Source organism: Oncorhynchus mykiss, chromosome 2 (genome assembly GCF_013265735.2).
Source record: "Oncorhynchus mykiss isolate Arlee chromosome 2, USDA_OmykA_1.1, whole genome shotgun sequence".
NCBI classification, from domain to species: Eukaryota; Metazoa; Chordata; class Actinopteri; order Salmoniformes; family Salmonidae; genus Oncorhynchus; species Oncorhynchus mykiss.
In genome coordinates this window covers 7,894,807-7,908,900 of record NC_048566.1, presented here as the reverse complement: position 1 = coordinate 7,908,900, position 14,094 = coordinate 7,894,807, and the positions used below count along the sequence as shown (strand labels likewise).

General features: G+C 44.2%; 1 protein-coding gene across 3 annotated transcripts; it reads left to right on the top strand.

Annotated features, from left to right (window-relative positions):
* Positions 1–1,647: 1,647 nt before the first annotated feature.
* LOC110519743 lies at positions 1,648–12,730 on the top strand. Of its 3 annotated transcripts, XM_036936965.1 has the most exons (6): positions 1,648–1,836; positions 4,262–4,529; positions 4,620–4,775; positions 4,922–5,046; positions 11,105–11,192; positions 11,327–12,730. In XM_036936965.1, the coding sequence occupies exons 2-6, from the start codon at positions 4,368–4,370 to the stop codon at positions 11,381–11,383; spliced, it is 588 nt and encodes a 195-aa protein (XP_036792860.1). In that variant the 5' UTR covers positions 1,648–1,836; positions 4,262–4,367; the 3' UTR covers positions 11,384–12,730. The 3 variants fall into 3 exon arrangements, 2 of the variants coding, with proteins under 2 accessions (XP_036792860.1, XP_021452370.2); XR_005034877.1 differs by lacking the exons at positions 1,648–1,836; positions 4,262–4,529; positions 4,620–4,775; positions 4,922–5,046 and adding an exon at positions 6,294–10,758; XM_021596695.2 differs by lacking the exons at positions 1,648–1,836; positions 4,262–4,529; positions 4,620–4,775; positions 4,922–5,046 and adding an exon at positions 10,360–10,758.
* The last annotated feature ends 1,364 nt before the right edge of the window (positions 12,731–14,094 follow it).

Genomic DNA, 14,094 nt, shown 5'->3' with positions numbered 1-14,094 from the left:
GGGGTGCTGGGGTGGCTCCTACACACCGCCCAGTCAGTGTGGACCCTCCCCGTCATCACAGACAACCAGGGCTACACGCCACTACACTGGGTCTGCTACAACGGTACGTACTGGACAGAGGGACAGCGAAGTGGGCCAGAGGCCACAAACAAATACACACATAAACACAGCGTTGCTTAAATCACCACAGCCAGCTTCGGGAGGGCACGAACCAAGCCATCCGCACAGGAACCTTAAGAGTCCCTCAGACAGTGAGAGAGAAGAGGGAGGGATAGGGGGAAGCACAACAGGCCCACACTCATCCTCTCGTACCACCAGGTTCCCTTCCAGCAGATACTGGACTTCAGAGGAACTTCTGCTGCTATACCCCATCTTTACCTTTACCCACAAAGGTCCTAAACGGTAGAAACCTGCGTTTCGGCATTTTCAAAACCTGTTTTGAGTATAGAAATTGGGCTGAGTGTTTGTGCTGAGAAAAGACATAAGGAGTGATGTTTCATTTAAGTTTCATGAGAGTGATTGTCATGTTTATCCGCACACTAAGACAGTCAGAACGCACTTAGCCTCTTGTCTGTAATCCATGTGGGAGGAGGGGAAATCATACATTTTGTATGAACAAATATTTTAATAAAATCATTCATGTCTTAAGCTCTGTGGGAATAAAAAATGGTAGCATTTGCTCTGATGAGTAATTGTAAAGATTTAATGCATCCCAAATGGAACCCTATACTGAATAGTACACTACTGTTGAACAGGGTCCATAGGGTTCTGGTCAAAAGCAGTGCCATTTAGGATGCTGGTATGTGAGCAACACGACTATTTGAAGGGACCTATTACATTATTAAACCTACCTGTCCTTTGGCCTCTAGAAAGTATTTTAGAAAGTTAATAATTAATTCATGTTTTCTTTCTTGTGATATTTGTCATGTTGTGCCTTCGTTAGTTACTGAGGGGAGGTTAGGAGAGTAGGGGCACCTGTATGAGCGACAACAATGATGCACACTAAGTACTACAACGTTTGTGAAAAGCACTGATACTATCCAGAGGCATGTGAGGTGGAAAACATGTCTCCCTTGGAGAGGAGAAACATTGTACACCAATGGTAGGACAGCAGCATTTAGATTTTCTTCTGTTGGAAAATAAATATCGATATTATTTGTCTTTGGTCTTATAATCAATGTTTTTTAACAGGTGTTGCTTGCTTTAACTTCTTCAAAAAATGAAACCTCTCAATCCTTGTATGTGATTGAATGTTCATATCCCCGTTTTTGTCTCTTTTTGAAAATCATTTTAACTGGAAATATGTGCAATACATTTGCTATGTTCACCAAATCAGCAACAAGAGAGTCACAGGTTCACAGGTTTTTCGTGTCATTATCATTCTTTTAAACGGATGAAACTAGCATGTACATATGAAATGGTGACTGAATTCGAAACTCCCATGAATTCTTTCAGTATCTGAAGATTGCTGTATATTTTATGAGTAATAAATGTTATTTAATGATGAACTCTGGGTTATCGGTGTGGGTTATGTATTTTATTTTATTTTGCATTGCGTCCACAACATGACATTTTTAAGGGCAATAGTAGCCTACATTTGTGTACAACTCGCAGGATTTCCATGCGTGAGCTTTCAACCGCTCAGGGCGTTGCATCAGCACGAGATTGGAAGTGCGTCAAATCTGTACAGCATTGTTACGTCATCACTGATAAACGTTGAAACTGATGAGAAACCGCGGGAGCAGTTCAGTCTGATTCTCGCTAGTCCTGGAGGAGCGTTCATTTTGGCAAGGAAATGTGCTGATTTTGCAAGGACGTGAGAAGAAAGAGTTCAAGGTAGGCATGTTATTTAAGCAATAAGGCCCAAGCGGTTGTGGTATATGGTCAATATACCACGGCTAAGGGCTGTTCTTACAACCCGAAGTGCTAGGACACAGCCCTTAGCCATGGTATATTTATTTTATTTATTTCACCTTTATTTAACCAGGTAGGCTAGTTGAGAACAAGTTCTCATTTGCAACTGCGACCTGGCCAAGATAAAGCATAGCAGTGTGAACAGACAACACAGAGTTACACATGGAGTAAACAATTAAGTCAATAACACAGTAGGAAAAAAAGTCTATATACATTGTGTGCAAAAGGCATGAGGAGGTAGGCGAATAATTACAATTTTGCAGATTAACACTGAAGTGATAAATAAATGATCAGATGGTCATGTACAGATATTGGTGTGCAAAAGAGCAGAAAAGTAAATAAATATAAACAGTATGGGGATGAGGTAGGTAAAATTGGGTGGGCTATTTACCGATAGACTATGTACAGCTGCAGCGATGGGTTAGCTGCTCAGATAGCAGATGTTTGAAGTTGGTGAGGGAGATAAAAGTCTCCAACTTCAGCGATGTTTGCAATTCGTTCCAGTCACAGGCAGCAGAGAACTGGAACGAAAGGCGGCAAAATTAGGTGTTGGCTTTAGGGATGATCAGTGAGATACACCTGCTGGAGCGCGTGCTACGGGTGGGTGTTGCCATCGTGACCAGTGAACTGAGATAAGGCGGAGCTTTACCTAGCATGGACTTGTAGATGACCTGGAGTCAGTGGGTCTGGCGACGTATATTGGCCATATATCACGAATCCCCGAGGTGCCTTATTGCTATTATAAACTGGTTACCAACATAATTAGAGCAGTAAAAAATACATGTTTTGTCATACCCATGGTATACAGTCTGATATACCACGGCTTTCAGCCAATCAGCATTCAGGTCTCAATCCACCCAGTTTATAATTATTTTGAAATACCCATTTATATTAATTACTGTGGATTAAATATTGTTAAATAAATGAAATGATGTGCTATTCATTCTGTAATATCAAACTACAAATTCTATGGCCGGGGAGTCATGAGAGTTGGCTAAAGGTACAGTAGAATCTGTTGTGGGTCAAATGGGGGTCTAGGGTCAAAGGCTATGACACCACCTTCACATTTACGTCCTAAATGGCACCCTATTCCCTATGTAGGCTAGTGCACTACTTTTAACTAAGATCCATACACTGGTTGGCTGGTCATGAAAAACATGCGCTCGCTCATCAATGGCCGGAATGCGTGTATCTTGTTATGACTCTAAACCTCAGCTAGCAAGTGCTCATTATGCAAATGTATTTGTTTGCCGGTAACATTTAGAGACTAAATATAGTTTACATGTTGTCAACGTTCTAAGCGAAACCTGTCGATTTACTTTGTCTATTTTACCCAGTTACATGCCAGTTTTGTTGCTAAACAACCAACCCGTCTTTTTAGGTGTCATAATACCCATAAAACCTTGCAGTCAAACAGGGAGGGAAATGGTTCCAATCGTTTTTCCACCATTCATTTTTCTCATAGGCGATTTCAGAAACACATAAAATAAGGGCTGTGTTTCATGTAGGCTTACCCTGGTGTGCCATTTTTAGAACCATGTAAATCTGTCACGGACAAGGTGACTTTTAGCAATACATTTGGCTCTATTTACTCTCAGATTCGAAATTTGTAATTAGCATCAAAGTAGACATGCAAAACTACAAATCCCTGCAAGCTCCTAAACGTCATTTCTAGCTGACACCTTTGCTAACAGGTTTTGTGTCAATTTAAAACTTGCACTAAACAGTTCACAGAATTGGCCATTTAAAGAAATGTAGCCAATTTATTAATTACTACATTTAGCTAACATTAGATAGTTAATCAAGAGATTCTTACCTTTGCCTCGATCAGCATGATCATCGTGGCATTTGTAGTTCTTTATGATAGCCACATTAGCAGATAATTAGCATTTCATTTTTGGGGGGTAAATACAGGCAAATATATTGATAAAAGTCACCTTGTCCTAGAGAGATTTACAGTTATCAAAATGTCACACCAGGGTAAGCCTACCTGAAACACAGCCCTTATTTTAAGTGTTTCTAAAATCCACTATGGGAAAAGTGTATTGTGTAAAAACGATTGGAACCATTTCCCTGTTTGACTACTATGTTTTATGGGGATTATGACTCATTCCTGTGGCACTCTATAGGGCTCCGGCCAAAAGAAGTGCATTATATTGGAAATAGGGTGCTATTTCGGACACAAGCATAGATATGATGCATTATGATGTGACCATAGAAATAGAATCACTAGAAAGGATAGAGCCTCTGATCACGGCAATTTGACTGGTAAACTGAACTGTACACCTGACATGATGTTCTGGTGATTTTATAGTGACCTTAGAGAGATTCCTTTTTCTGTATCTAGATCTGATAAAGATCACAGAGAGGTTGAGAGACAGACCAAGTTGGAAGAGGCTGTTCTAGAGACAGATATCCCAACTCTGTCACTAGAGGCTGAAGGAGAGATTGAGATGCAGGAAGCTGATCTGAAGACAGATGGCACATCTCAGTCACAGGAGGTTGAAGGAGAGAGTGAGTTGGACGAGGCCATTGTCATCCCATCTCAGTCACATGAGGTTGAAGGAGAGAGTGAGTTGGACGAGGCCATTGTCATCCCATCTCAGTCACAGGAGGTATGATGTTTTGTGTTTTAATGACGCATTGACGATTAAAATGACGAATGAATTGTCCAAGCTTGAGCTAGTAAAGGTCTTCTAATCTAGGAGGCCAAAGGAGAGAGTGAGTTGAATCGGGTTGATCTGAAGACATCCACATCAACTCTGACACTGGAGGTCGAAGAAGAGAGTGTCATGCAGGAGAGTGATGATGTAGAAACAGCCGGGCCATCTCAATGCCAGGAGACTGAACGAGTGGCAAAGGTAAATGCTTCCAGATAACAGTGTGTGTGTGTGTACATGTCTGTTTGTGCACGCAGACAGTAGTTCGTAAACAGACATTACGTTAACACTGCATGGCGAATTTGATTGAATTCCAGGCTAAGTCTGCTTTCTGTCGTCCCCATCAGGCTGCAGTGGTGACCTTCACTACCATGACCCGCAAGGCTGCAGCCTCCCAGACCAGCCTCACCCTCAGCAGGGGAAAGAGAAGCTACCCAGACCTACACACCTTTGTGCAGGACATGAAGGATGGGTTAGTTGCTCTTTGGTTCCCTGTGCATCCCCTAGATATGTTCCCTATTAGAGCCTTGGTCAACAATAGTTCCGTATTTAAGGAATAGGGGCCATTTGGGACGTACCCATAGGGACAATCTCAATTGCATTCTCCTCGAGTCCTCTCTTCTCGCCTCCTTCTCAAAACCCATTGGATGAGAAAGCCCTCCCTTTTGACCATCTCGTCCTATGGGTTTAGAGAAGGAGGTGAGGTGTCTCGGGCAAATACAAGGGACTCAACGGACCAATCAGGGATGTTTGGATGTGGCCTAGTTCCGTAGAGGTCCATCCATACCGTAATCTAAGAGAATAGAGGTAATGTCATGTAGTTTATTTGTGTACCTTTTTTTTATTTACTTTTCAGCCATTGGAATCTGCTGAGTGAGAATATGCGTGCCGGGGTGAGTTATAGTCACTTCTAAAGTAGTTCATGTTGGTAAGATGGACCAAACATTCCAAACTCCTATTGGTGGAAATCGTGCAGGACCTTTAATTCAGAGGTTCCCAAATTTTTCCCTCAGGCCCCCCTTTCCAGCATTGTGGAACATCCTGAACCACTGCTTTAATTGACTAGCTTGAGTAAACACATGGTGCAGCAGTGCAGCTCCGTTAACAAACTAACTCTGTATGGTCTTTTAACATTTCAGATGAGCAGAGATGAGTTTAGTGCTAGGTGCATGGATATTACAAATTGGGTGATGGAGTCTACATCCACTGTGGTCGTTCCCGCCCTTGACCTCACCATGCAGATCAGGCTCTCTGATTCGTCAAGCTCTTCTGGATCAGGAAGTAATGAGGCTAGAGAAGTGACCTCTCTTGGCCGCAGCGTCAGATTCAGCTTTCGTGGTGGACCCAGTAGACGCATCAGTTCAAGAACTACTTGCAGCACACAAACTCCCACGCCTTTCCCCTCCTCTCATAGGTACTTACCCCTATCCCCTCCTCTCACAGGTACTTACCCCTATCCCCTCCTCTCACAGGTACCTACCCCTATCCCCTCCTCTCATAGGTACTTACCCCTATCCCCTCCTCTCACAGGTACTTACCCCTATCCCCTCCTCTCACAGGTACTTATCCCTATCCCCTGCTCTCATAGGTACCTACCCCTATCCCCTCCTCTCACAGGTACCTACCCCTATCCCCTCCTCTCACAGGTACCTACCCCTATCCCCTCCTCTCACAGGTACCTACCCCTATCCCCTCCTCTCACAGGTACTTATCCCTATCCCCTCCTCTCATAGGTACCTACCCCTATCCCCTCCTCTCATAGGTACCTACCCCTATCCCCTCCTCTCACAGGTACTTATCCCTATCCCCTGCTCTCATAGGTACCTACCCCTATCCCCTCCTCTCACAGGTACTCACCCCTATCCCCTCCTCTCATAGGTACTTACCCCTTTCCCCTCCTCTTCTTGTAGGTCTTTCTAAAAACATTATTCCCATGTCCCTTGTTATAAGTACAAATATCCATTCCAGATCCACCTAGAGAGAAATACTACTTAGGTACTTCCAAATTCTTGGATCATATGTTGTATTTTGTTATCATGTACTATTCATTTCTGTTGTGCATTCTGCAGGTCCATGACCTCTTTGCTGAGTGATGACGAAGAGAGATATGTCTCCTCACCTGAGGGTGGTGATAGAGAGATGAGACACAGACCCCACTCGGCACCACTGAGTTCTGTGTTTGGAATCTCTGAGGATTCTGTCTTCAACATGGTCCAGAGAGGCCAGTCGCAGAGTGGCATCGTATTGTCATCCAGTTGGAGTAGACGGGAGAAATACAGACCTGTCAAAATACCAACGGACACCAGGTTTATGATGGGTATTGTAGAGTTGGTTATGAACCTTCTCAACTCCAGATTGGCTGAGCTAATGCGAAGTTTCAGTCAGGGAACTCTAGGTCCGCTGTCTGGTAGTATCTCAGCAAGTCAGCAGTTTGCCCAAGAAATGCTAAGCATGGTGTCTGCTAAGATGTATTCCCATGCCATAGAGCATATTGCGCACGGCTACAAGTCTCCCCTTGAGTTAGAGCGGGAGCTTGAGGCCATATTGGGTCCTCTGGCTGGACAGGTTATAGTCATCATCATAGATAGCATCTTTAAGGCTAAAGCCAACGGAGGAAACAAGGGACGAGCGACCAGCCCCTTGACCTATTTTCTCACTGCCGTTTCGGCAGAAATACAAAGCCTAGTTGTTCAGAGATCGGCTAGCAGACCGTCCACCAGACTGTCCATCAACGACCCACTGCTGAACATTTCCAAGTCAAAGGTCTTAAGATCAGTTCTGCTCAAAATGGCAGAACTCTTTGGCCAAGGTCCAAGTGAAACCTGTCTAGTTCCAGTAGTCCAGAGTCAGTCCGACAACTCTGTTTGCGACTGGACTCTGAATGCAGGCACCGTTCATCCAAGTCAATTTCTGTCCCACAACAGAATGTCAGAAGTGTCATCCGATGTTGTGGATCTTGTACTTGAGGTTTTTGGGATAACAGGATTTTTGGATAGCAGGAGCCCGTCAAGGCCACAGAGTGCCTGCTCCTACAACTCAGCTAGTGGAGCAATAGATATGAGAGCTCTTGCTGGGGACTTGGTCAGACAGGTGTCTGTCAAACTCAGACCCTTTGTCTCTGAGAGTCAACTCTCCACCATGTCCATGACAGATCTGTCATCTATTTCTGACTCCACCTTGAAGCAGTTGTGTTGTAGCTCTGCTGTTGCTGCAGCAACGGTCTGTCAAGCAATCAAAATGGAGCTCGAGAACCAGAGACCAACCGACCTGTCAGCCAGAGACCTACTATCGTCTCTGGTAGAGAGCATTGAGGACATGGATATTTCTGACATCCTCCAGGGCCCGTCGGCCATTTTGGAGGAGGCTGCTATGATTAAGCACCCAGAGATCTCCACCTCGACAATATACAGGTCTCTGCTTCTCGACTCATCTCTCGCCTCCTCTAACATGGTCACTGAGAGCATTATCTTCAACAGCCCACCCCCATCAGAGGAGAATGTGAGTATTCAGAATGTGCTCCCTGTTGATAAAGTTGACATCCTCCATGGTCAACCAGTGGAGGGGTATATTGTCAAAGCTGAGCAATGCATCACTCAGGTCATTCAGGATGCAGCTGTGACATATACTAGCGTGCTGGATAAAACCGACACTGGGAAACTGTCAGAAGTTCTGTCTGTCTGCTTTTCCGCTAAGAATATTGAGGATGCATCCTCTGATCTATTTGGTGGAATTATTTCCGACCTGCATGAGGTATCTGAGGTCAATAAGACCTCCATGCGTACGAAATCAGGTCGCAAAATGTTCTGGATGGAAGTGAGTTCAGGTTCCCAGAAGATTTATACCAAAACCCTGGACAAACTGAGGAAGCTTTTCACCTCTCACCTTCTCACTGAGGGAAAAAATACTCCTGTGCAAATTGAGTTATATGACACTGGACTACTTGTAACTGAGACCACTGTGGAGGTATCTCCTGTACAGAAGACAGACAGTAATACCTCTTCAATGTCCTCAGCCCACCAGCTCACCCTCGACACCTGCACTAAAGGGGTCATCAAACAGGTGATCTCGGTGCTGAGGGTGGAGACTTCAAAGGAAGTCAAATGCGAGAGCATGTCAAATGCATCCTTCGACTTCAACCAGAAGTTGGACTCTATAATTTCGAAATTGGAGAGCCTCACCATTTCGAGTGACGAGACGTCAGCCAAGATTGCCAGGCTCACGCGATCTCGTAGTGCAGCCAGCAGATCCTCTAACATTTCCATCCAGAGCTTTCACAGTGCTGAGTTCCAAGCTACGGCCAAACTGATTGTGCGTGAGGCCATTCTCAGAGCTGCTAGCGAAGCCAACTGTTCTTTGCCACAGAGCATGACTAGCAGCACCTTCTCACACCATGTGGTTTCTACAACTGAAGATATAGTGAATATGATCATGCAAGACCTTGAAAGTCTATCCCGGTACACAGTGGAGGACGCAGACTCCTTCCCACTAGGAGAGAAAAAGCTGCAGTCCCAGCTCAATCCCAGAGTTGTCTTTGACACCTTATTGGATGCTGCTCAAACCATGTACCACAGAGTAAAGGATAGACTGAACGTCTTTTTGTCTTTTCCACCCGTGTCAGTCACCACAGCCAAAGATGTGCTGGACTCCACCCCTGTGGAGACACTCAGATGCTCAAAGTCCCCTGACACTGCTCTTGTTAAGGACAGGAGCCGCCCTCCGTCTGTGAGAAGTGAGAAGCCATTTTCAAAATTCAGTTTGACTAAAAGGTCTAAAGCCCTTGTGTCTTCGAGTGGCTCCTCCACAGACCACCATGTAATTGACACATGCAGTGAGGATGTCACTCTGCCTACCAGGAGTATGTCAGTTGTGAGCGACACCAGTTTGAAGAGAACCTCTCCTCTCCATGGTAGTGGATTGAGTGCAAGTTGTGAACCTCTTGTGGCTCTACAAGACGGAACAGTGGCAGTCAGCCAAGAAGGCTTTAGCAAAACTGCAAAGGAGACGCTCAGCTTGATCCTAAATGTGATCAAGTGCAGATTGGCCAACTCTGAGAGTTCATCTGTTGGGCAGAATGCAAGGGAGGAGCGTCTGATAACCACTAACATGTTAGACTCTCTACTGGAGAGCCTTGACCTGTTGCCTGACATGAGTGCTGCCAATGAGATCACAAGGACAGAATGCCATACCTCTAACGCAATGGACAAGACAGGTTCACAGTCAGCGCTTGTGAATCAACAAGAAATAAACATATCTGACACCAGTCTCATAGTGAAAACTATAATGGACACATTGAAGACAGACGACCCAGAGATGACTTCAGCAGAAGAAAATCTGGATAGACTCCTGTCAATTGAAGCCCTTCAAGATGCGTCTGGCAACCTGATCGCAAAGGTCCATGGTCTCATTCAGGAGATAACCATAAGCCGCCAGCTTCAATCCACGACTGGCCACAGAAGCCTCTCTCAACCAGCTCTGCCAAAGCCAGCACTGAGGAAGCTGTCAAAGCACGATGCGTCAGAGCTCGTTTACAGCTTTGCCCAGACTTCTGTTAGCAGACTCCTGGGGCAGTGTTTGGTTAGGCCTATGCCACCCACCGCTGACAGGGTTTTGGATCAGGTCATCAAGTTGATGACAGACATGGTGATGGACAGCCTGACTGATCTGTCCAAGTCTGCAATGGAGGATGGTAAGTGAAAGTACCTCTTCATCTGCATAGGACTTCATTGTAACATGATGCTCACTACATTGCATTTTATGATGTGAACTTTGCTGTTTGCGTCCAAAATGGCACCTTCTTCCATATTTAGTGCACTACTTTTGACCAGAGCCAGACCCTATGGGCCCAGTTCAAAAGTTGTGCACTATAAAGGGAAGAGAAGGCCTTTTGGGACACAGTGACTGATTTCCATTGTTGCGTCCTCTTCTCCCAGTTATTGTACCCAGGTCGGTCACACCAGCTTGCTCTTCTTACTCAGACACCAGCAATGCTGCAAGTGACATCACTCATGGTATTGTGGCTGACCTTAATGCTACTGAGGAATTCCCTGCCAGGGGCCTTAGCCCGGCTGATGTAAAGGCTGACGGCATGGCCCGCCTTCCCTCTGCCAGGGGGGAAGAGACTAAGAAGAACAGGAAGTGGCATTTCCTACACAAAATTGTCAAGATTCCAAAGATCAGGATTAAGGTAGAGGGCTCAGTGTCTTTAGATTACCTCTGTAACGCAGGGCTGAAATGTACCCTACATATTCACTAAACCCCTATTGTCTCTGCATTAGAACAATGCTGTTGTCATTGTCTTTAGGAGGTTGAGTGAGGCCGCTGTAATACAATCCTAATACACATGGGAGAGAGAGAGAGTCAATGGATGTGTTCCAAATTGCACCCTATTCCCTATATAGTGCAGTACTTTTGACCAGAGCTCGATGGGCCCTTGTCAAAAGTAGTGCCTTAAGTAGCCAATAGGGTGCCTTTTGGGATGCATGCCATATATTTTACACATGCTCAGTTGTCCTGATGTGTTTTGTCAACAGCTGTTCAAGACAAAGGGGGAACCAAAGAGCCACCCTGAACAGGATTCTCTGCCTACCAAACGTCTCAGAGAGACTCGTATTTCACAGGGTAAGTGATAAGCATCGATAATGTCATATTGATGTATCACCCTATGGCCAGCTTGTTAAAACGGTGACTACAGATACAGGCGGACAGACAGATACACACATTCATTTTCTGATTATGAAATATTATTTTCACAGATGCTGAGTGTGAGGTTCCAGAGGTTCCATCCACTTCCCCACCCAAGGAGGACCTGACAACCACACTGGCCCCTGCTCCCCAGGAGTCCCAGTCCCGTAAACGCCCTCTCATAGTCAGGGTGTTACGAGCTATCTCCAGAGCCGTCTCCAAACCATTCAGAGAAGCTTTTGGGAAGAAGAATTAGCCAAATGCCAGATTTTATTACTATTTTAATCAGAGCCTTTATTTAATAAAACATTACTGCATGGATTTCTGTCTATAGTCGTCTTACTGTTTGTGCAAGATAATGGTACCACATTGTCAAACATAGTTATAGTGAAGCACTGTTTATGATTATTGATTGTGGAAATCACATTTTAATACAGAAAAGATGTCGTCACATAAAGACAGACATATAGGAGAAAACTCTGTCGACTATTCACATGATCAAGACACAACTAAAGCCATGAATGGATCATATTATTATACCTTTATTTCAACAAGGAACACAGACTGAGACCAAGGTTTCTTTTACAGCTGGGCCCTGCGTAGATATGTTACACATTCAGTTTAGCTACAATGATTAAGAAACTACACAAGACAAACAAGACCATCACAGATAACACACAAATACAGCAGCAGATTATTACGTTTGCACACAGGTTATTCCCCTAACAGCACAATAACTTGCATTACCCGAAAGTTACAAGCAATACAGAAATAAAAATCCTCCAATGATTATTTAAAATGGGCAACAGGGGGACAAGAGTCTCAAATTTAAGTTTAGTCTGCAGGCTTTTCCATTGGCAAGGAGCGTAACAGGAAAAGGCAGCCATACCCAACTCCCATACCCATACCCAACTGTGGAAATCGCATGGACCTCAAGTGTAATCCATGCTTGAGACCTGGTTTTAGGAATTCTAATTCTAATATTGATGAGTGATGATAAATAAGATGGTAGTTTATTCAGAAGTGCTTCATAGACAAACACGAGAACATATTCTCGTCTCATGGACAGCGAAGTCCAACCCACATTTTGATACAAAACACAGTGGTGAGTTCTGTAGCTAGCGTCCGTAATAAACCTAAGTACTCAATGATAAATAGCATCCAGCGATTTAAGTGTTGATGCCGTAGCATGCATGTAGATAATATCCCCACAATCTATAACAGACATAAAAGTAGCTTGCACAATTTGTCTTCTATTTGTACAGGACAAACATGTCCTGTCTCTAAAGAGGAAGCCTAGCTTGATTTTTAGCCGTTTATAAAGTTCGTCAATATGCATTTTAAAAGACAGTTCATCATCCAACCATATCCCTAAGTATTTATATGCAGAGACCTGATTCATTCGAGAACCATGTAAGCTCTTGTAAGTGCAAGTGTATTTTCAACCAACTTTTTGAACCTATTAAAAATCATAAAATGTGTTTCCTTTGTTTCTTGTTTTAAATGTAAATTTTATTTTAACAATTTTAAAACAAGATGAACAGAGAACAGTTGTTACACTTTCTATGAAGCCCATATATATAATGCATACACTCAAGTCATACACTCATAATTACTTAATTACTTAGTGATTGAGTAGGCTACATAGATTTCATGACTAGAAGCTCAAAAGACGAAAACGTCTTTTTTTTTTGTAAATGTACATTTGCTATCGTAAATGTTAGCAACACCTCCGCAGGATGCACGGGGGATATGGTCACTAGTGTAGCCAGGAGGTGAGGCCTCATTTAACACAGTAAATTCATCAGGCTAAAGACATGTTTCAGTCAGGCCAATCACATCAAGATTATGATCAGTTCATTGACTATAATTGCCTTTGAAGTAAGGGATCTGACATTAAGTAGCCCTATTTTGAGATGTGAGGTATCATGATCTCTTTCAATAATGACAGGAATGGAGGAGGTCTTTATCTTAGTGAGATTGCTAAGGCGAACACCGCCATGTTTAATTTTGCCCAACCTAGGTCGAGGCACAGACACGGTCTCAATGGAGATAGCTGAGCTGACTACACTGACTGTGCTAGTGGCAGACTGGCTAACAGCCTTGCCTGCACCCTATTTCATTGTGGAGCTAGAGGAGTTAGAGCCCTGTCTATGTTGGTAGATAAGATGAGAGCACCCCTCCAGCTAGGATGGAGTCCGTCACTCCTCCGCAGGTCAGGCTTGGTCCTGTTTGTGGGTGAGTCCCAGAAAGAGGGCCAATTATCTACAAATTCTATCTTTTGGGAGGGGCAGAAACCAGTTTTCAACCAGCTATTGAGTTGTGAGACTCTGCTGTAGAGCTCATCACTCCCCCTAACTGGGAGGGGGCCAGAGACAATTACTCGATGCCGACACATCTTTCTAGCTGATTTACACGCTGAAGCTATGTTGGTGGTGATCTCTGACTGTTTCATCCTAACATCGTTGGTGCCGACGTGGATAACAATATCTCTATACTCGCCAGTTTTAGCTTTAGCCAGCACCATCTTCAGATTAGCCTTAACGTCGGTTGCCCTGCCCCCTGGTAAACAGTGTATGATCGCTGGATGATTCGTTTTAAGTCTAATACTGCGGGTAATGGAGTCGCCAATGACTAGAGTTTTCAATTTGTCAGAGCTAATGGTGGGAAGCTTCGGCGTCTCTGACCCCGTAACGGGAGGAGTAGAGACAAGAGAAGGCTCGGCCTTTGACTCCGACTCGCTGCTTAATGGGGAAAACCGGTTGAAGTTTGTCGGCTGAATGAGCGACACCGGTTGAGCATTCCTACAGCATTTCTCTCCAGAAACCGTGAGAAAGTT

Coding starts and splice junctions, on each gene's coding strand:
- LOC110519743 (XM_036936965.1), top strand. CDS start 4,368: ATGCAGGAAGCTGATCTGAAGACAGATGGCACATCTCAGTCACAGGAG. Junction 4,530..4,619: donor TCCCATCTCAGTCACAGGAG/GTATGATGTTTT, acceptor CTTCTAATCTAG/GAGGCCAAAGGAGAGAGTGA. Junction 11,193..11,326: donor AGAGACTCGTATTTCACAGG/GTAAGTGATAAG, acceptor TTATTTTCACAG/ATGCTGAGTGTGAGGTTCCA.